The sequence below is a fragment of the Neopsephotus bourkii genome, unplaced genomic scaffold (genome assembly GCF_033783945.1).
Source record: "Neopsephotus bourkii isolate Nb327-2 ecotype Australia unplaced genomic scaffold, CSIRO-AGI_Nbou_v1 NB_620, whole genome shotgun sequence".
NCBI classification, from domain to species: domain Eukaryota; kingdom Metazoa; phylum Chordata; class Aves; order Psittaciformes; family Psittacidae; genus Neopsephotus; species Neopsephotus bourkii.
In genome coordinates this window covers 2,140,955-2,163,666 of record NW_026901120.1, presented here as the reverse complement: position 1 = coordinate 2,163,666, position 22,712 = coordinate 2,140,955, and the positions used below count along the sequence as shown (strand labels likewise).

General features: G+C 48.2%; 1 protein-coding gene across 1 annotated transcript in view; it reads left to right on the top strand.

The window, feature by feature from the left end:
• Positions 1–22,712, top strand: part of LOC133211610 (collagen alpha-1(XXIII) chain-like) — a 34,864-nt gene that overhangs the window by 7,049 nt on the left and 5,103 nt on the right. The window contains exons 3-19 of the mRNA XM_061352142.1: positions 7,103–7,129; positions 8,950–8,976; positions 9,660–9,686; positions 13,314–13,385; positions 14,528–14,644; positions 15,094–15,129; positions 15,600–15,626; positions 16,004–16,030; positions 17,155–17,199; positions 17,733–17,795; positions 18,958–19,002; positions 19,477–19,554; positions 20,535–20,588; positions 20,822–20,866; positions 21,353–21,442; positions 21,767–21,829; positions 22,575–22,616. Coding sequence (XP_061208126.1) covers positions 7,103–7,129; positions 8,950–8,976; positions 9,660–9,686; positions 13,314–13,385; positions 14,528–14,644; positions 15,094–15,129; positions 15,600–15,626; positions 16,004–16,030; positions 17,155–17,199; positions 17,733–17,795; positions 18,958–19,002; positions 19,477–19,554; positions 20,535–20,588; positions 20,822–20,866; positions 21,353–21,442; positions 21,767–21,829; positions 22,575–22,616 — 885 coding nt within the window. The remainder of the gene's footprint in view (positions 1–7,102; positions 7,130–8,949; positions 8,977–9,659; positions 9,687–13,313; positions 13,386–14,527; positions 14,645–15,093; positions 15,130–15,599; positions 15,627–16,003; positions 16,031–17,154; positions 17,200–17,732; positions 17,796–18,957; positions 19,003–19,476; positions 19,555–20,534; positions 20,589–20,821; positions 20,867–21,352; positions 21,443–21,766; positions 21,830–22,574; positions 22,617–22,712) is intronic.

Genomic DNA, 22,712 nt, shown 5'->3' with positions numbered 1-22,712 from the left:
CAAAACCTAATTGGGCACCAAATGCTTGAAACAAGCCATTGCTCAGAACACATGGAACTCATTTAAACCTCAGAAATTTGGGGCAAGTCAGGGGACTCTTTCTGCCATAAAAGCACTTTGTTGTTTTGGAAGAAAACTGGAGCAATGTGATGCACAGATGAGCGGGCTCTTGCTACTGAAATGGTGCTCAGCAGCAGATAAGCTGGTCGGGCATGCCTGACCAGGAATCTCAGCAGTTTCCATTGGGAGGAGGGAACAAACCATCTCTGTTGTGGCATATCCAAGTCAACGTGCTCACAACCCAAGCAGCATCCGTACAGCTCCAGCCCAGCATTTGCTTTGAACCAGTCAGTGTTGGATTTGCTTCCAGGTGCTTTCCTTGAGCATCTTTAGGAAGTCAACCAGCAAAGCAAGGACAGAGCTCTGCAAAACAGATGGAGGAAGGCAGATCTTCTGGTTCAGAGGCAGCTCCTGCAGGGGAAAAGCTCCCTTATCTCCACAATGAAACCCTGATGGATATATGCATCTAGGCAGGCGGTTCAGAACTGAAGAGCTCTGGTAAGCCCATGCTGGTGATGTAAAGGAGGGGATGAACTGTAGGCAAGGCCAAGCGCTCTTCCTTGGGGATAAGGTTTGGGGTTCTTTTCCTGGATTTGTTTCTATTTCCCATGGATTTTGGATATCCTTGCAAGTTTTTGTACCCTATGGAAGGGAGATGGGCTCTGCTTGGCCAACGGATGCCTGGCATGGACCAGCCCAGCCTCTGAGGTGGCTGTTCCCTTGTAGAGCCCCACAGTCTGGTTTGCATTATGGGTGAAGCTTTTAGCAAACTACTGCTCCTTTCTGCTCCGTTTCCATCAGAGAATGGGCAAGGGAGCCCAGCAGGGTGAGCACAGCTCTTTGTCCTGAATACAGCACAGATTTGTGGGTTTGGGTTGGTTTATTAACATTTGGCTCTTATCAAGCTGCTGCTGTTTTCCTGGCACCTCTGTTTGGGGGTTTATTGCTGTCAGCTCGGGCTGGGTGACATGGTTCCCCCCAGAGAAATGTTTCAGAGGAACCTATAGGAGTTTGGTGATGCTGAGCCCCACAGGATGCTCTGAGCAATGTCTTAGGGGTGCTTAGGTGGCATTTCTGGAACGAAATATGGGAGAGGGCTTAGAGCTACCACAGCCATGGGCAAGGGGAGCTCAGCTCACCCCACTGCCCAGAGCAGCCCCATCAGGATGCCTCCCAAGGCTGGAGTTGGATGTTACTCCTGGAGCTATGATTTGCAGGGAGATGGACTTTGGAGAACACGTAATTGTTCTCCCCTGTAAAATGAAGTAGGGTTTTCTATCCCAGCAAGGAGATCCTGGCTCTGAGGCTGTGCAGGATGGAGGCAGCAAATGGACTAGAGGGGATAAAGAACCAAACCAGATGATGGTTTCCCATTAAACTCCCAAAACTCTTTGGCTGTGAATTGTGCCCCAACATGTTGTACACCCAGCACATGGGGTAATGCACATGTAGAGGCAGAATTGGTTGTGCCTGGGTTTCAGAGCCCTTTTGCATCTTGTGCCTATACCATGTGTAGGGTTTGGTGTATGGAGGGAAGCTGAATGAAAACAATGTACAGCATCTTTTGTCACACAAGTGCCTCCTGCTGTGCTGTTGAATCCAGAGCTGTCCCGAATAGGAGCTGCCTCTGGTAGTACTCATTTCTCTCACCTCATGTTAAATGTGCTATTGATGACCGACATTTAAAGTAGCCTTTGATCCAGGAATACAACTTAGTGGCTAAATAAATACCTATGTCTGGCTTATCTTTATTTCTATGTCTTGCTCTGCTGTCTCAGAGAACACTATAAATCAGTTGGTGACTGTGTGCAGGATGATGTGGTCTCAATGCATTGCTGTCAGCCTCCGTTAGGATGCAGGGTGGCAGCAGCCCCTCAGCTACCTCCCACCATGGCTGGGGGGGACCTGACCTGCTAGAGGTGCTTGTGATTGTGAATTGGTATGGGCTAAATCACGAAGGTTGGATGTATTTAATTCATGGAAAACTGGTGAATGTTGTGTCAATGGTTTCTGGTTAAATCTGGCCATGGGGTATTTATCAGGGCTTGCTTTGGAGCTCTGTGCTCTTTAATGGTTTTAAAAAGAAAAATAATAAGAGGAATAAAAGGTGTTTTATTGATTTACCCAGAAAACAGGTTTAAAAGACTTGTACCACCTGTGTGACAGCCAGGCTAGCCAAGCTTCCCTCTTCAAGTATTCTTTAATTCCATAGGGAAGGAAAACACACTGATGACAAATGTAAATTATTTTTGAAATTAAAACCATTAGTCTTACAAACATTAAAAAAAAAATGTCATGGCTGCTTTGTGCCTATAATAAGACTATAGAGCAATCTGATTTTCTTTTAATAAAGAAAAGCCTATGACCCAGTAATGAGGAAGAGGTCTCAGGTTTGGATGCAGTCATGGACCGAAGGGGGATTTGTGTTGGACAATACTGAAATAGCTTTTTTCAAACAAAGAAACATAAAATTCTGAACAAAAGATTGGTATTAATCATGTTCATGCTGGAAAATAAATGTATACTTTTAAGTGCATGGCTGTTCTCCTGTGCAGCAACCCCAGTCCAGTGAAACCATCCACGCAATATAAAGTTAAGCATGAAGCTATCATGATTGTAACGATCTTAATGCGTACGTAAGACAGCTTCTGGTAGGAATGTTTCCAATGCTGTGTTGTGCCACAGGCTGGCACGATTTTGGGGTCTCACTTTGGGCACCCCAGAGGTCTGGGCAGATGCTGGTGGAACCTCACACCAAGGACTTGGCCCAGGCTCAGAACCATTGCAGTCAGTGTGCCTGCAGGATAATACCTCCTATGACTGATTTCATACATGGAGTCTGTCTCTTCACAGATAGTTAAATGCTGCTATTTAGGAGGGTGGATGATGACTGTAGCAGAGGTGTTATTGGATGGAGTGGAAACTTGTAAGGGTTTTTGGTTCTTTTCCATTGAGGACTTGAGGAAGGGGTAGCAGTACCTGGGGACAGGGTGACATCCAGAGCATCTCTTGCACTCAGTTCATTTGCAGTTCACACCAGTGGCTCTCAGCTGCTGTTCACAGGGCTCACATTTCATTTCTCAATCCCTTTTCTCTCCTTTTCCTTCCTCTTGGAAGCTCGGAGGAGCCACAGCAACCTGGCTGCCTCTCTCCACTTCCCTTGTGACGGCTCTGCCAGCGCGTGCTTGGCCACAGCTTTCACCAGAGCTTTTCTCTCCTATAACAATGCACTGAGGAGCCTCATGGCCAGCAGACACTGCCCCGCTGGCGATGATTTACAGCATAGCCGATAGGAAAGAGTGGTCCCTGCTCCCCGCCTCCAACCAGTGATGATAGAATAGCGCCGTGCTCTTCTGTTCTGGCGCTTCCCTCTTTCTCTGGTGTAAGATGTTACCATCCCTTGAAACCCCAGAGGCAGAGATGGAAGGCAGCCTTTGAATCTGCTCAAGTTTGACTGCAGGGCTCCTTCTGACGCCTGCGCTAATTTCTAGCAGAGCAGGAAACATTAAAAATAACCATGAGGGAAGATTTCCCAACTCGGGATTGTCCTCGTGATGTCTGCTCCCCTCCCCTTAAACCTCCTGTAATGCTGCTAAAGCAAGAACCTCCCTGCCGGCAGCAGTAATGGCACTGGAGGAGGAAGGCAGAGGGCCAGTTAGGTAGGCTTGCCCCTGGCTTGCTCTGAGGGATGTATGGGGAAAATGCTTATTACTTATTAGAAGAGCTTTTGCATGTGAATTGGAGCTTGCAAAGCTTGTTGTCTTCTCATTTTGGTGAACTCGGAACTGTTCCCAAGCCTTCAGCTAATCCTGGTGTTGGGTGAATGAGAGGTGACATTTGGGTGCTAGATCCAAGACTTCTGAGCTTCCACTGAGAAACAAAATCAGAATCTGTTTTAAAACATAGCTGAATGTGCCCCCCTTCCTCTGAAGCTAAAGTGTTGCATGGCCAAACCAAGGTGTGCAGCAAGAGCACATCACATAGCCCCAACGTCTTATCAACCTGTCTGTATTCTCAGCAACATTTTATAACTGTATAGTTAAATAATACGCCATTAATGTATATCAAAATATGTACCATTATATAAATAATGTTCTCACCCAGGCGATGGCAGTGGGGATGCGCCATGGTTTGGGTCATTTTGCCTGCAGGAACACCATGTTACCTGCATAACAGCTTGTGAGAGGTAAAGCCAAGGTAATTGCAGTTATCACTCAGCTCAGTTCCTCCTGCTCTGGCACAGTCAGAAAATGAGATCCGAGTTGATTACCAGTTAGGAATGGGCTCTGATGACCACCGAAGGATGTCAGCTGGGACCACACCAGTGCCATCTCCCTCAAAGCCCCCAGGATCGATGGATTTCTGTCCTGCTTGGGGTGCACTGATGGCTTCAGTCAGAACCGGGTTTGGGGGGAAGTTGATTCAGTTTTCTCTCTACCTTGTCTTCAAACACCAAGTTTGTCCTGAATGGAAAGTTCACCCCTCCCAATGTAGTGAGCATTTAATTACATCAAGTGTGGTCACTGCGTGATTTGGAGTAAAAGGCTTGTAATTGAGACAGGGTTAAGGCATGAGTGAAGTTTATCCCTGGCCAAAAAAGCACAGAGTGAAGCCGCTGTGATGCTGGAATGGGGTGGCCAGAAAACTCACCTTTTTCATGCACTCTGTACTAGCGATTTTTGTCTGCCCCCCAACATGCAAACTTCTCTAGAGGAGGTTTTTGACTCGGGGAATAGGGGCTTACTCGTGGTTTTCCTGTTTCTTAGTTATCAAATAAACTAAAGATTGCTTCATCTTTAATTAAAATGACATGGAGCAGAAGTCCCATAAAAGACAATAACAGTCTCAGCACATTCGTACTCCTGAAAGTTGCAGGCAGTCAGAAGCCCAGATTTCAGATGCTCTCTCCTATGTTACACATGCAGTCCTCTGGCTGGAAACCTTCCCTTTGCTCATGTAGGCATTTGTCTGGGCAGGTAGAGCTCAGTTTAATCTCCAGCCCAAACTAACATGACGTTTGAAAGGCTGAGTTAGTCTTGTCCATTCAGCAGCACAGCTAGCCAAGGGCTTCTTTGAAAGCCCAATGGGTATTGTTTCTCTCAAGCATTAAATGCTTTCCCTCAAACAAACATCCTTTGAATAGGCCATTGTTTTTCCTTCTGGATGTGCCTTTGTGGGCCGATACAAGAATAGCTAAAAGCTCATGAATTGGCATTGTAAATTGAAAAAAGTCTGGATTCTACTCCTTGGAGAAGCCTGACGTGCTCGATTGCTGTGCTCAGGGCCCACATCTTGTCCTCTGGAGGTCGGAGGCTTGCATCAGGTGAACTGCCTCAAACCATCGTAGTTTCAGGAAGAAGCTCCATGGGCCTGATGCATTTCCCAGGTGTTGTAGTGTAAGGAATTCAGGTGAGATAAAGTACAGGGTGGTGTTAGGGGAAGAAATAGTAGTTTGGTTCCGACGTGCAACACTTCTCATTAATGGATGTGCCTGCATTCATTTATTCATTACTGCTCCGTAGCAGTTGTGCATTGCTAGTCCCTTATGAGAAACAACGCACACCGTGTGAACAGTATAACTGATGTCTGTCACCAGAAACCTGGGGTGTGTGAAGAAATCCCTGTTTATTTTCAGGTGAACCTCTCTTATGCAGGTCCCCCAGGCCCTGTAACACAGGTACCGATGCCCTGCCCAGGGTTCAGCTGCCTAACCCTGTGTCTCAAGGCTTTTGTATCCTAAGCCCGGTCCTCACAGTCCCTGCAGACTGATTTATCCCTTATCAATGGGCAGAACTGTAAGCTGGAAGGATGCTATTTTTAATGCTGCCATTGAGCTTCTCTTACCCATCTTTCTCTTTTTGCTCAATTTTGCCATCACAGATTTAAGCTAAACTATAAAAGATTCACCCTAATCAGTTCCCTAAGAAATACAGAACACTGATGCTTTATCACTGTGTTATCCCATGATCCAAACTACATTTGCTTTGGTGGGTCCTCCTGGTTTATGGCACTGCAATGTTGGAAGATGTCTCAGCCCAGCACATCTGCACATGAGCGTATGTTGGAAACGTGGAGGTGGAAGCAGTTGTCCGAGGGCTTTGCTGACTCACAGCCATCATGCCATGTCTCTTCAGGAATGGTTTGCAGGGCTGAGTGAGCCTTTGGGTTTAAATGAGGAAAGGTTTTAAGCTCCCAAGTGGCAGTTTGTGGATCGGTGGAAGTGCAGTTCTGGGATTTACACTGTTCTGTGCTCCTCTTCATCCCTAAGTGTGCCAGCTGTAGCTTTGGGTTCATCCATGGGCCTTAGAGCACTTGTGCTTCCTCTCCTCCCATGATCCTTTCTCAAAAGCAAAGTTTCCTATGGCCAAACAGGTTCAGTGACTTCATGTTAGTTAAGGGCTTACATACTAGAAATAGTAAGGAATTCCTGCAGCAGCACCAGAAAGGGAGCCCTGGGTAAGAAGTTGAGTAACTAAGTGCTTAGTCCTGCAGATACAAGCGTGCTTCCAGCTCTGTATCGCTGCAGGTGAGCCAAGCACATGGGTATCATCCCAAGGGGCAGATGCACTCTTCCTTCCTCTGCAGCAAGACACCCATCAATGAGCTTTACCTTTATGGACTGAGGGAGATGGCTGATCCCTATATCTTGGGTAAAACAGTAGTGTTTCAGCAGGTCCTTTAGCAAAAAACAAATCAGTTCAGGTGCGAGGTTGATGTGAGTCAGGCCCAGGATCTGCTCAGTTTAACCAAATCAGGCATATTTCATTGCTAGAGCAGTGTCACCTTGTCCCTGTCACTAATCCTGTCGCTTCCTTTCACACTCCTTCATCCTCTGCAAATTGATGCCTTTACTGTACTTCTGTGAAACCTTCCTGCTGGATTGCATGGATGAAGGATTAGGTAACAAGTAACATAGCCAAAGACAGTGCTATAAGCAAATAGAGCCTCTTTCAGAGCATGACTGATTGCTGTCTCTGCAATATAGTGGGGTTTTTAACTATTTCTGGTTTTTAATAACACTGTCTTTTGCTTCCTTTTCCAGGGGCCTCTTGGTTTGGATGGCAAACCAGTAAGTAGCACCGAGTGCCAAATGTAACATGTCTTGATTCACACTGCTGTGTAATACGTAGGCAGAGTCTCAGCTATTGCTTGTTCATTACTACACATGTAACTGTTTAGGAGGTGAGATTGTGTTTAGGAAGATTATTCTATGGTGTGTAACACATGCAAGTTGATATCGTGAGCCAGGGCTGGCACAACTCGAGGTGAGCTTTGCTTTACCCCTCAGCTCATCTTGGCTAGTGGAGGCTTTGAGGCAGGCCAAACTGGGGAAATCACCTCCAGTAGCACCTTGGAAGAAGCAGGCAGTGATTGTGGTTGCATGCGTTGGCACTGAAAAGGGCTATCATAAAGGTAATTGTTCCCAAATTGAGTCCATTTCCCCCCAGAGAAGCCCAGGTGGGAACTGCTTGGGAGTGCTCGGTGTCCATCCAATACTTTGTGGAACAGCCTAGACTTTGCTTTATGAGCTGTTTTCTTGACTTCGTTTTTGCTTGGAAGCCCTTCAGTTACTCGGGTTCCCCACTCTTTTTTCTGACTTACTTGACAGAAACACAGAGTTTTTTGGTTTTAGGCCAGCTTTACCCCAGTCAGCTCCGATCCCTTCAGCTGGATGGCTGCTACGGGAGGTCACGTCTCTGGTTTGTGCCAAAATCCCACTCTGTGCCACCACGTTCACAGGAGGGCACCATGTGAAATCTTTTCAAGCTCTGGTCCTAAACCAACTGTGATTTTCAAAGGGGCAGGAGTCATTCAGTCTTTGTCATTGAAAAGTTACTGCAGATGCTTATTTCTAGGCAGTTCCAGAGTGTTTTGTATAGCTGTACATTGCAGTGGTGGTTTTATATCCTATCTCTGAAGGTGACAAACATGAGCGAGAAGAACCCTGGAAATAAAGCATTAGAAAAGCAAAAGGGCCAGCTCAGACTGCTGTGCTCAGGGTTTGGCTTTGAATTAGCAAAGCCCCATGATGGGAGAGCAGCACAAACCCTAGCAGCAGCAGCAGGCTCCTGCGCCCACTGCCCTATGGCAGGCACAGGGATGTGGACTGCTGTGAGTTGTGTGTGCACACTGGGACTCTGAGTGAGAGGCAGGGAACGTCTCATCGAGAAAGCAAACTCAAACGAGACTGTTTGTGATCTCTTCCATGACAGTAAGGGGCCAGCAGCCTTGCCTCTGAGCCAAAGGAACAGCAGGAGGGATGCTGTGCAGGGTTGCGGATGCTGCGCAGGGTTGCGGATGCTGCCACTGCCGGCCTCTCTGCAGGCTTTCCCCCACTGCATCCCACCAGGTCCAGCTTCAGTGTTTTTCTGTGCTGGAAGGAGGATGCAGAGCAGGCACATCAAAGCGTTACTCTGTGGCTTCTCTTTGGGGCTGCAGCATATCTCTGCCTGCCTGCCTTACAGAAAGCTGCTTAGGGGGAAGATGACTTATGTGTTCAACAAACAGGCCAAAGAAAGCAGCCCATCCTCCTTGTTTATTTCAAACAGATGTATAATCATTGTAATGATATGCTGAGCATGTGTTTCTCTAGAAGTGATTTAATACTTCAAGAAACCTCTTGCATCTATTTAGGGTCATGTGTTCGTGAGTGGCTGTCACGCTGCCCTGGTCCTTCTCCGGTCCCCTGTCCTGGCAAGAGCAGGCAGGACCTCATTGGTGCTTTTTGGTGGTGTGGTACTCATGTGAAGCATTGCATAGCTTAAAATCATAGTGTGTATAAACTGATAGTGGACATGGCTCAGGTTTGTGAATTGGTAAGTGCAGTGATGCTATGTGCATTGATTATTCTGCCATTGCTTAACTTGGATCCTTCTCATGTATTTCCAGGGACCTCCAGGACCAAAAGGGGAAAAGGTAAAGACTGCATTAACGTGTGGCTTTTGGGGAAGCACCTCTATATCCTCCTCCTGCTGCAATCCTTTCAGTTCAGGTTACCCCATGAAACCAGCATGACATTACCTCTGGGTTTTGTTGGGATGTGGAACCGCAGCAATGGGTTCTCAGGTTGCTCTTGGGAAAACCCCAGGAAGGGGAGGGCAGAAAGAACTGCAAAACTGTAGGAGAAATAAATATCTCCTTAAAGCTCATCCATGCTGTAGGCTCCCAGTAACCCCTTAAGGGCTAGGAGAGTGGCAAACAGCTCTCCCCTTGCCTTCCTCCAGGAGCAAGGCTGCGGGCTCCATCACTCTGTGTTTGCATGTCATCCTCCCATGAAATTAGACCAGCCAAAGAAGGTTGTTTCTGTACTGAAAGTGAATCGCATGTGTAGGACATCAGCAGTTGCTAGGGGAGCCTTAGAGTTGGAAGCAATCTGCTATTTCTGATTTATTATCTGTTTCATCGCCTGCCAGGGCAGAACCGTTCCTATTGTGTTGTCTCCAGCCCTTCTCCTCCCTGGTTTTGAATGCATTAAGCAATAGGGCTCTTGCCACTTCCTTTCTGTGCTGTTCCCGCATCCAGCTGACCCTGTGCTTGGTCCTTTGTGGTTGCAATCTGAACTCTAATAGCTGACCCTTCCTGTTTTGCCTGATGCACAGGGTGAAGCAGGGGACATCGGCCCGAGGGTAAGTAGTGACACAGCACACTGATTTGTACCAAGGTCTGGTTGGGTTTGGTCACTGCACAAAACAAGGCTTTGTGCAGCTTTGGCGCTGCAAAATGAGGTAGGGTGAGAGCTCTGGAAATGTTTAATTTTGCCACTGGAGCTCTTTCTGGTGGTTTTCCTATCGTTGACCATGGGGGAAACAAGAGTTGAAGACCTTTGGGTGCTTCATGAGGTTTTTGGCTTTTACTGGACTTTCCTATATCCCCAATTACCCCTTCCAGTGTCAGAGACAAGCCCCATGTTTCTCTTGAATCCGTGCTCCTCATTTGTTGGTGTTAGAGCACCAGTACGTGGTGGTAAGACCTGGTGTCCCAAGGAAAGGCCTGGCATGGCATTGTGTAGGATGGAAAGCTCCCTCTCTCTTGCTGAGTTACCCACCTGGAAGTGTGGTGGCACTCCAGAGGCTGCCTTGGAAAATAAAGGGTTTGAAGTAACTGTATGATGAGGGCAAACTGTTTTGGCTATAACATACGGGAATTAATGGAGTTTTGTGGAAATGGCTCTCTTGGGGCTGCATGAAGTTGAGATTTACTGCAGTGTATCAAGATAGGGCCCCATGGGGTGCGACAGAAACGCGGCTATCCCATGGTCCCACTGTGGTGCTGGTGGTGGCAGCAGTAGCACAAAGTCTCCCATGCTGGGGACGAAACAGAAGGCTCACTATGAGGTACATGGTATTTCCAAGGTGGGCTCTGTCTCTGTGACAGAGGTGAGTTATGGGCTCCTGCTGGGGATGTGCTCAGATGCTGGTACCCATGGAGAGCCCAGATTTGGAGCTGGCTCCCAAGGGTCGGTTGGAAGGTTTGGATGCGTTTGCTGGAAGCACAGCCAGGACCTCAGGGGTTAATGTGGGCAGAGATGCCTTGGAGTCCTTTTCCTTTCTTCCCCTAGGGGCTCCTAAGTCAATGCTTGAAGTTGGTGTCATTTCTGAAGCAGCTCCCAACTGCCTTGGGTACAATTGGAAACATCACCCTTGGGCTCTGAGAGCCCCTAAAACTCCATAGATTTATTCCCTGCATGGCTAAGGAGGGGCTTGCTGTAAGGTCCCCACCTTGCCCAAGTGCCCACCCCACGCTCAGAAAAGGCTTTAAGAGGTGATTCAGCAGCAGAGGAGTGTGAGCTTTCACTCCCTGGCTGGGGCTGTGGATGACTTTGGGGCTGGTGACCAGGACGATGCCAAAGGAGATGCTGCTCAAGGCTGCTGTGCTCTGTGCTGCTGGATGGTGTGGTGTGGGAACCCACCTCCTGATGGAGATGATCTGGGGACAGGTTCCATCTGGACACACAGGGGCAAGTGCCAGCTCCCAAGGTAACACTTGTCCTATGTGCTAACCTACCAATAAAAATGTATGGGGATTTTTTTCCTCCTGACCTTTATTACTTTTAGGTTTATTTATGTCATTCTGCACAAGAGCGGTACAAAAGCTCACAAGCAATTTGGGAGGAAAGGGAAAGACACAAGCCTGGCAGGGCCATGCACAAGTAGGTGTGAAAACTGCTGCCTGGCTTTGAAAACAGCATCCTTTATGTCTGCAGACAGGGTTGTGGGTTGGATACAAAACTTCTTAATACCATCTGGCACAGATTGGGGTTTATTTCTTAATGTAATCTATCTTCTTCCTCAAGTTTCAGTGCTGGCTTTGTTCAGCTGATTTTGAAAGATGTGTTGCAGCAAGTCATCGCATCAATGGGAGGATAAATAACCAGGGATATATCCAGCGCCCTCTCTCTCATAAATGTGTGTCTATGGGCAGTGGAGTGGGGATAATGTGTGTCAGTGAGCGCAAAAATATTATCATTAGGAATGATAGATTAAAAGAGAACGATGCTCAAGGCAGATTTCTCATGGTGGAAGCAAGATGAAGGCAATCAGGGACTAGCAATTGAATGTGCTCATGTCTGCACTGCTTCTCTTTCTGTCTCTAATAAGGACCTGCCACCAGCATGGGCAAAAAAGGGGTCATTGCACGTGTTGAGTGGGCCTGATGGCACTTGCTGGAGGGTGATTTCGGGGAGCTGAATGAAGAGTTCACATTGGGTTGTGTTAGGCGCTGAGCACTAGTTCTTGCACATGGCATCAGCAGGGCTGTTGTGCAGCCTCGCCTCAGCAGGATGGGGCATAAACACAACCAGACACTGATAAAGTGCATACGAGTGTATTTAAAAGGAGGCACCAAGAACAGGTTCCCTCTGCTCTAGGTTGGAAAGAGGGAGTTGAAGCAGGATGTGGCCAAGGCTGGGGCTGTACCCTCACACTTGTGCTTGTGCTCCTCTCTTGAAATCAAATACATTGCTATGCTAATGGAAAGGACTGGTTTATAAACCAGACTCGCTCCCTGAGCTTGGAAAGTGTTTACTTGGATGGTGTTCAGCAACCTGAGGGGTAAGAAAAAGGCTTCAGCTCATGTCTTACTTGGTCTTTTCTGCAAATCCCACTTAATGCTCTTGTGTATCTTTGTGCATGTAAGAAGCCATAAAACTCGGTCCTTTGAGTCTACCACAAAACCCGTTGCTCCCAGTAGAGCCTTTTTGGTTTCTGTAGTATCTGGAAGACCTGGCCGAGCACCAGGACTCTGTGTCCCCATTCGTTTCAGCATGCCACCAACTTGGGGTTTTAACTCTGGGCATTTCACCATTGTTCCTCCCCAGAATGGCTTGAAAGAAATCACTGGGAGGGGTTTATTTGCCAAGGCTCATCAGTTTTTAACATGCCACTGCCTTTCCCCTCCCTTTCTGAGATGACTGCGTTAGAACATCCATGCTCCATGTACCTATGCACGCCTGCTGCTGAGCTTGTCCTGGGAGCTGGGCAGGAGGTGGGTTTGCCAGTGCACTATGGACCCAAAACTCAGGTTTAGGGGTATGTGTTTAAAAGGTCCCTGGATGAATGGATAAGAGGTTTGTTCCTTAGAAACCTTCCAAAACCTTCATGGGGGATGTGCTCTGTGTTCCCTGTGGCTTTGCACCATCCCTTTGGTCCTCCCGTGGATGTGTACAGGGATGGATGGGGGGAAAGGGAGACGCAAGCAGTGTCCTGAGAAAAGGAAATGTCTCTCCTCCCTAGACAGATAAGTGGAAAGGCTCAAAGACAATAGCAATGACTACTGACACGGTCTGAATACATTGTTTTTTGCATCATATAAGTCTGAGAGATTTATCTGCATTTTACAGGCTGGGGAATACATTAGTATTCATTTTAGCCTCTGAAAAAGAGATAGTATTTGGTCTCGGGAGAAATGCTGGGATATATCCCTATGGGGTCTACTGGAATAATGCTCTTTATTCCACAGAAAGCCCTGCAGTAGGGGAATCCTCTCTACCCCAGCTGCTTTGAATGTCCTATTGTGCAGTAAGCTAATGAAAAGATACTTGTTTCCCTCTGTTTACCAACTACGAAGCTCCAGCGTATCCAGAACATTAAAACAACCACTGTTGGCTACCTACATCATTGTTCCTCATGCAGCAATTAATTATCAGAGAAAAAAATGTGATATTATTATTACAGCCTCTAAAACTCACTTTTCTGCTGTGCTTTCATCTTAAATTCTTGCTCTTTCCTCCTCTGCCTCCCACTTTACCCGGTTAGATGGTGTTTCCTCACCTCAGTCATGGATTTCTGGCTAATGATCAGCTTGTCTTTAGCCGGCGAGTGCTCAAGGTAGACCTTGTGAATGTGCTCCGCTGGTTTGCTGTGATTCTTTGAGTTGCTTTTGTCGCTTCTTTCTGGCTGATAATGCACTATTGTTAGGAGGATGCTCAGAAGCGCTTGTTGGGAGTGTGCCCGAGTGAAACCCCATTGGAGTTTAAGGGGGGGTTTGTCAAAGCAGAGAGACATCAAAGTGATGTATCGGTCCTTTGAGAACTGGGAATCAAGCGGCCATGTCCTATAGGTGTTGATATGAACAGTGCTGGTCAAACAAAATGCCTTAAAACTAGAGTTCTCTGAATCTCCATACTCTAAATGTGACATTATAATTAGGCAAAATTCAGTGACTCTTGACATAATTGGATGCAGTGTTCAGCATTTGCAATGGGCTTTTTTTCTCCCCACCATGCAAGTGATTTAGGAGCATGGATCTTGTTGAAAGGCCGTGGGATCTGTGCTGCTAAGTCACTTAAGGGCTTGTGAAAAGTCCCACACTTGTCCCCGGTTTGAGGGCAGACCACATATTAAACCCAGTCCTCTTACTGCCTCGGCGGTGACTCTTCCAGATGTTGCTACAAGATTTATGAGGTGGCCTTTCCATGAGGCTTTCCATTGTGCATCCGCAGGGATGTGACCAGCCAGAGCTCTGGGTGGGTTGGGAACTAATAACTGGGTGGTGGAGCCCCATGGGGAGCACCCCTCCAGACCCATCACACATGCATACATGTGCTGCTGTTGCCTTTGCATCCAGGCAATGCGCTGGCTGTTCATAAATGACCTTGGCTGCATTTAAAGGATGCAACTGTTTTTGTGGGTGTTCTGGTGAGGTGCACCGAGCCGTGGGAGTGTGTGCATGCCCCGTGCCAGCATGTTGTTGAGTCTGGTTATTTCTAGTAGTTCCCATGCAGACAGTCACTGGGCAAGCACTTAATGAGCTAAAACCTCATTGGAAGGCATTGAGCAAAATCCTGGTTAAGAAGCCAGACCCAAAGGGTGCGAATTGGCCGTGAGCTCACTTCCAGCCTTCCCAATTGGCAGCTGTAACTCCATTCCTCTGGTCAGGGTGCTGATGGCCCAGGGATGCAGTGCATGTGTTGCCACCATCGCTTCCCAGCGCTGCTTCACCTCACCGTGTCTGTGTGAACTTCTTCCAGGGTGATCAAGGTCGAGATGGAGCCACTGGTCCTCCTGGTCCACCAGGACCCCCAGGGGCCAGGGGGCCTCCTGGTGACACGGGAAAAGATGGCCCAAGAGGATCTCCAGGCCTCCCTGTAAGGATGGGAGATGCGCAGTGAACACATCCCAGGCAGTGCCTGCCCCAGTGAGGAAGAGGAGGGTGAAGGGTGTCCCTTATCCCAGTGATGCCCCCCCAACCACTGGGTCCCCAGTATGAGCCATGCTGATGCTGCTCATAGCGCAAAGCCTTGGGGCATGGAGCCAAGGGAGCAGGAGGTGGTATTCCATCATTCCATCTTTGGTTTTGGAGCAAAGAGCTGGACCTGGAGCACGTATTTGCAGGTGCTGGGTGTAACTGGGAGAGCTCAGAGATCTCTTTCCCCAATCTGTAGCCATTGGATGACCTGTTGCAAGTCTCCAGATCACTGGCAACCAATTGAATAAAAGAAAACAGGCAACATAAGGTTGCTGAACATTCTGATTGTGGATGAGCATTCTGAAGAACTGGGGCAATAGCTTCAATGTCGGCCTTTCTGTTTTGCAGGGTCTCAAAGGCGAGCCAGGAGAGGAAGGCCTTGTGGTTAGTATTGCCCAGGAGCATCCTTGGGTGCATGTCCCGTGTGCCCGTCACTTTACATCCCTCTTCAGCTCAGTGCTGGGTTTGTGTCACTGCTTATGGAGGACAAAGAAAACCACGTGGGGAATATAGGTGTGCTAAAATGGATGCTTGCCCAGGGGTACCTGTGCCCTGGGGAGAAGAGAGGCCAGTCTTAGTCCCCTTGGTTCCTCTGGAGGGATGTGCTGCTCCTGCATCCCCACTTCTGCCCCTCTGCAGCATCTTGGCATTGTGACTCCACTTCGCTACAGTCTAGGCTGGATAAAGAGGTGCTCATTATACATAAAATACACGAGATGTAAAAGAATGTATGTTATTTACTGGGAGGACAGAGAAGTTACGGCTGGATTTCTATGGGAAGATGAGAAGTTGGCATCTGGAATGTTTTTATCCTGTATATTGTGTTGTCAAACAACTGCTCTTCTTTTCAACAGGGTGCCAGGGGACCTCCGGGACCAAAGGTGGGTAATGGGTAATTTCTCATCTGCCTGATTTTAACAGGAATTCTTGACATTGAACATACCAATTTTGCACTGGACTTGTACTCATCAGTTCATATCAGATACAAAAACTCCATTGTCTTTGAGCTGCCAATGCCTTAACGTGTCACCTACCCCCTGTCACAACCATTGCCTGTGCTAAAACCTTGAGTGGAGGGAGGCAAGGGGGCTGGAAGCTGATGTGCTGTGGGAATCTGGGAAATGCATTCTGGGGGGGATGAAGATGGTCAACACAAGCCAAGTATTTTAATGTTACAATTGACTTTGACTATCCATGCAATTTGGTTTATTTTGTTATGTCCCTAAACTTGCCTCCTCTGTGCGTGTTGCTGTTGAAGGGTGAGCCTGGTGTCCAAGGGAAAAAGGTAAAATAGTGATTTATTTATACATATATGCATATAATTGTTATTTCCTTTTGCTCTGCTCTGTGCTCAACTAAGGAAACCACTGCCAGAGACCAATGGATCCATGGTCGTGGCTATCCATACCAAACCTTTTCTTGTGTTCCCTGGGGTTTCTCTCCTGAGCAACCCCAAAGCATGGGCATGGCTGTGCCTGCAGCCTGGTTTTCATTACCCCAAGCCAGCCAGAAGCTGCAATCACATCTGCTCAATAGACAAAGAATGAAGCAACAAATGCCAAACAAAGCAGTAGGTCTTGAGCCCTTTCTCTCCAATAACTCAAGCTGAACCAAGAAGCGCCTGGGGACTGTGTTCTGCCCAGGGCTCCCTGGATGGGTTTGAGGTTCCTGGGGCAGACATCATCACACAGCATCTCAGCCTTATGGGGACTGCCACTCTCTTAAGGACAGGCGCACTGCTCGGGTTGGGTGTTGAAGGCTGCAGGAGGTTTGCATGCCCCAGTTCTCCACCTTTCCTTCTGGTGGTGCCATCAAGCAATGGATAAATCACTGCCTTTAACTGAAGCAAAGCGCTGACAGGGCCCAGCCTTTCCCTCTTACTGCTTTGGCCCAAAACAGACCTGGCCATGGGTGATTTCCAGGCTAGAATTTGGCCTAAAAGAGTTCATAAGTGGCCAGTAAAATTAACCTCTTCAGCACCTATGGAGTGAGTGGTTTTACTCCAAGAGAACAATGGAGCATTGATGAGCGGAACAAGGAAACCTGCAGACGGGCGTGCTGATGAGGGCCATGAGGATGGGTGGCAGCTTGCAGGAGGTCTTTGAGAAAAAAAAAAAAAAGCCTAAATGGATTATATATCCAATTTCTATTAAAAATGGGATTGCAGCTTCCCCACGGCCTGCTGTAAGGAAATTCTGGGAGATCCCATCCATCTCCATGGAAGCACAGGAGGCAGAGATGGGCGGGAGCAGGGGACCACACTTGGAGCTTCCTGGGCTCCTTCCTGTAGCTTTCTCCTGCAAACCTGAGTGGGTCTCAGGTCCGTCCAACACTGAGAGGGGTCAAATGATGTTGGATCCTATGACGAGTGCATACAAGCTCTTTGTGTTTCACTTTTTGTTTCCTCAGGGTGATGATGGGATCCCTGGGGAACCAGGACTGATGGGCCCTAAGGTATGTTCTGCGCTGTGCCCATCTAATGCACGTGCTTGGCAGCATCTTTTGCTATGTGTTTTCTTGGCACAGTATCACAGCTGGGGCAGGTTGAGGAGCACATTTCTCCCAATCCAACCCATTCTGTAACATGAAGAAAGTGAGAATGAGAAGCATAACGCACCCTCTGCCACCGCAGGTGTTTGTAAATGCAGCTTGTTGGCTATGGCAGAGAATTGCCATTTAGAGGCTCCTCTTGCAGAAGTAAATGGGGGACTGTTGCTGGGGTTTGGGATGTGTGTGCAGTGGGGTGTGGTTTTGGGGCTGACTTTATGGCTGAACATCCCACCTATAGCCATTAAGGCCGAAAGCTTCATTTATATCTCAAAACCTTCCCTTTTGCACTTAGGCAATGTGATGTATTTCAGGCTAAAAGGAGAGCTTTGCTCACTCATGGATGTAAAAGTAAAGCTAAAGCGAGACAACTGTAGCCTGAATAAATCTGTTCTCCATCCTACCCATTATAGCATTTGTCCAAATGGTCTTGTTTTCAGGGAGAAAAAGGAAGTGTGGGTCCCAAGGGAGAGAACGGCACAGATGGCTTGCCAGGTCCCAAGGTAAGTAAAAGCTCACGAGCTGGGAAGCTGGGCACAGCACTGATGAGGCCCAGGGTTTCCGATGAGGGGGTATTTTAGGCCTTTGCCTCTGAAAGGCTCATAAAGTGCCCAAACTGAAGCAAATCGGGGGGATGTCAAGAAGTATTGTAGCTTTTTCTGGTAATTCAATGAAAGCTGTGTCCAAGCAGAGATCAGTGTCAGGGGTTTTGAGTTGTTTTTCATTGAGTTGCCTGGTTTCCCTAAGGAACTAAATCTCTGCTCCCATGTGGATGCAATGCAGCGTTGGCTGCAGCATCACTTCAAAGCCCAATGCGCTTATGTGCCATCCTGTTCTATTGACCTTCATTACTGCCAAGCAATGCAATAGGAGATGTTGGTATGTTAAGTGGGGATGATGAGACCTGGACAGCATCTGTGGGCTGTTAATTCCCTCCTCAGCTGCTGCTTATTTAGCAGGATGTGTTTCCATATCAGTCATGGCTCCTTGTTGGGCAAGAAACTGTGTATGAGGAGGAAACATGGGCTCAGGTGACCCTTAGCCATTGAGTTTTCACTAAAGCCACGTTAACAGTGCTTGTTCCCCATGGTATTTGCTGAATGGAGTTTTCCTATGGAGAATCTTTCTGTTTATACCATTTTCTACTTTTAAGAGGGCCTTAATTTGACCAGCAAATGAGGGGAGGGAATCTGGCACAGCCTTTTCCTTAAACTTGCCCTCAGAAATGGTTTAAATGTGTCAGCTAAAACTTTCTACACATACAGAATTCAGCCTAAAGCAAAGGTGGAGCCATGTGAAGCTTCAGCAGGAAGAGCTGGAGCTTGGCACGCTCGGAGCAAACAGTGGAGCCAGGGAGCAGCACCGCACATCACCCTTATGGGGATACAGGATGCTCAGCCCCGAGCAGGCCACTCTTCTCCATCTCATCTGCAATGAGATGTTTTCTTGCTGTCAACTAGCTCAAACCAACGTTATTTTATGCAAAATATAACTGCTCTGAATTCAGATCTAGGTTTTGTTGCTAGAAGCAGCTCCCTGTTGGTGCCATTCTGTTTCCTAATCTAAAACATACCTTGGCATCTCATGTGGCTGCAGTGTCTTAAAGATAAATATCCTCTGTTTTCCTTGATCTCTTTGACCCAAAATTGTGATTTTGCTTTCCAGGGTGAGCCTGGTGAGAAGGGAGGAGCTGGCTCCATCGGACCCCGGGTATGGATGTTCAGGGTTTTGTTTCTTCAGTCTGGAACTGTGTATTTGCCTTGACCTGAGCTGTTCCCCACCACCTCTTTCTGCTTAGTCTGTGGCTGAATCGCTTCAGGATCAGTTCAGTGCTAGAAAACAGAGATGGGGCTTATTTAAACCAACCCGTATGTAGGTACTGAACACTGCCATGGAGACATTAGGAAGTAGTTTTTCCTTGTGAGGGTGCTGAGGCGCTGGCACAGGGTGCCCAGAGAGGCTGTGGCTGCCCCATCCCTGGCAGTGCTCAAGCATAAGTCTTCATTAAGTGAATTAAGCCCTTGTGAGGTTTGGTTGGATGCCAGCTAGAGCTGCCAGACCAGGAATGGATTAAACCAATGGTGTTTTAAGGTGATCCCCAAGCACTGGGGGGTCAGGTCTCTGCTTTCATTCCACCCACTCATCAGATGCTGCAAAACTAAATGGGATTTGTCCTGGTTGCAGGGTCCCCCTGGCCTCAAAGGGGAGCAGGGTGACACCGTAGTGATAGACTATGATGGCCGAATCCTGGATGCTCTTAAGGTAAGCCCTGCTCCAAGGCTGTGCTGATGCCTGTGGGTTAATGGGGAATGACAGGGGTTTATTTCATCTGGGGGCTGAGGGTATTTAGGATGTACCAGGAGAAACGGTGGCAGAACTCAAGGCTGGGAACTCGGGCTGGGTACCAGGATGGTGGGATCCAGCTGTGGGATGTGAGTTAATATCCTACGGGTAAAAGCAACCCCTGACACAGCCTGTGACATACGAGCAACTGATGCAGCGAGTGTGAGCAGCCAAATTACAGCTCAAATGCTGCAGGTGCTGGGCTGTTATTCCCATGGCACATTGTAGAGCTGTGGTTTTCCCTCTGCATCCTCTGGAGTGGTTTTGCTTGCAAGCAGTGGTTGGGATGTGGGAGGAAGGGAAATGATGCCTGAGCCCTAACCTGCCCGACCCAGCAGCACCCTGCTATTTTCAGTATGATGGAAGAATCTGAATAGAATCAAGGCAGATACGTTAGAGACCCATTCTCATTGTTTCACAACAGGCTGCAGGGATACACAAAGTGATGGTAACTACCGTTTGCCAAGTGTCTGCATGCAGCTTCGTGAGTGGGGTTTGTGAACTGCAGTGGTTGGAGAGGCTCCATCAAACGTCTGAAGAGACTTCATGTGCTGGGCCCAGCCCCTCTCCTGTGTTCTGCATGTGGAGATTGCCAGAGGGCACACCACTGAACCTCACTAACGCTCCCGTTTTCCTGCTGTTTGCAGTTTGTGCACTGACCTGTCTCAGGGGCAGAGCTTTGCGAAGGCTTCCGCTGTGCTTGAATGTCACAGCATCGGAGTGTGCAGCCATGGGAAAGGTGCTTGAGGAGATGACGCTGGTTTGGTTTTCAGCTGAGTGACAACATGAGGTTTTCCTGCTTGAGATAATTCACACGTTCCAAGTTATGCTCCCAGTTCACCCAAGGATAACACACCATGTTCATCATGCTCATCCCCGTGTTGTTTGCTGTGTTTCAGGGTTCGCCAGGTCCCCCAGGGCCACCAGGCCCTCAAGGCGCTCCGGGTCCAAAGGTGAGCCCAATCTCTGCCATGCACACTGTGTTTCCCACAGAGTGATGTGGTCATCAGGGGTTCTCCATGCAGTGTCTCCCAACCCAAACCATTCTATGAAGCATTCTTACCTCTGCTCCCCAGCCTGCCAATGGCAAACCCACAACTGCTGATACAAGCGAACAGCTCGTTTCCTTCCAAATGCTTCCCTGGTTCCATTTACCACGGGCTCCCCTTTCTTTGTGTCTCTGCAGGGAGAGCTGGGCTTGCCGGGCCCGCCGGGGCTGGATGGTGAGAAGGTGCGTGGGGCACGGCCGGATCAAGTGAGACCTTGCAGGACCCGAGTTAGAAAGGGGTTTACTGTGTGTCTGCGAGCGCTGTCGCTGTGAAAAGCAAATCTCAGCCTGCCAAGAGCAAGCTCTGCCCTGTAACGTTCAGCTGCGTCTCCTTACATTAACCACCCTTTGCCTATGGCCGTGCTCAGCTCTGAGCGTGCAGATGCTGCTCGTGACCACATCTGCCAAGCTAGAGGGGCTCCTGTTATGAGTGGTTCATCAAACACATCAAACCCTGTTGTAAACCCTCCCAACCCTAAGCGGCTGCAGTCCCTGCTACGGCCCAGCCAAATTCTGCTGCGCCGGCAAAAATGGCATATGTAAGCTTTAATGTTGAAATATGTTTCCATGAGCTGGTGCTGCACTATGGGGAGAAGCAGCAGAAAGGCTGTTTCTGAATGGTTTCTAAGTGGTTTTCCTTTAAGTGAGTTGTTCTCTGTACACTTCCAGGGTCCCAAAGGAGCAAAGGGTGACCAGGGCAGCGTGGGCATCACGGGAAAGAAAGGAGAGACAGGAGAAATGGGCTTAGCGGGTCCACCGGTACGTACCTCTCTGTCCCTCTCCATCTGCTGCTTGGTTCTTCTATGTATTGATGTCTCCAAGTGCTCAGGGTTAAGCAGTGGCCTGTCCATACGTTACTGCCGCACTGGAGGATGCGGGAGCTTTGCATTTCCTTTGCTAATGATGGTAACAGCTTATTCAGAAGGGGATCTAAGCCAGTAGTAAGAAGAAAATGCTTTCTTAAAGCCCCCTGGGGATGAACGTGAGCTTTGCTGGAGTTTAGACAAGACAAATGCGATTTTCTCTCCTCTTTTTGTGTTCCTGGGGGGTGCATCACATCAGTGTTCCATTTCTGTCCTTCAGGGAGCAGAAGGACCAAAAGGAGACAAAGGGGACACCGGGTCACCGTGTTTGCAGAACAATCATGTAAGATCTGGGCAACTTAAAGCCTACTCCATAATGCGGGGTAAGGGGAGGTTGGGGGGTGCAGGCTGGAGATGCCAGTCCCACATCCACCCCCATAGTGAAGGGGAGCAAAACCCAACTGCAAGAACTTGTACTTTGCTACAAGAACTTCCAGATGTGCCTAAATGGGGTTTATCTGTGTGGGAAGAACGCTTTGCACGCTTGGCACTGCAAAGATGCTTTAGGTTTTGAATTAGTGGTTGAGATATTGGACGCTGCTGTTGGAACTGTGTTTTGTTCTGAAAACAAACGGGGCTCCTTGCAGTTTTATAGCATTCCGGCATCCTTTTTCCCTTATTAACGCCTTTTTCTTTTAAGCCAAACTGGTGGGGTTTGATAGATTTTAGTGGCATAAGAGCTCCAATTTTGTTCTGCTTTTGGGGGGGGGGGGGGTTAACCAAAAAGGCTGGCTCCCTCTGGTATGTGCACAAAGTGGCTTCATTTTCCATTGCATCCATTCTGTGGCTGGCAGATACACTGAGTATCATGGCTCACACTTGTTGTTCCAGAGGCCAGCTTGATCCATGTGCTTATTAAGAGTTCATTATTTATTAATGCTACAAGCAACTGTGATTAGCAGATATTTTGGATTAAAGCTGTTAAATCAGAGGGCACTGAATCATGACGCTGGGCCACGTGAGGTTTCCATTCCCAAACTATCTTGTCTCTGTGTCCCATTCACATGCCGTTTAATTCCCTTCTGCAGATCATACCTGAGCCTGGACCGCCTGGATTACCTGGCCCTATGGTAGGACTCTGGGAAGCACCCTGTGCAATTGAGCATCGCTGCAGATGTGTTATCACAAGTGACTAGTTAAGGAGGAGGGTGTTTTGCTGTGTTTAA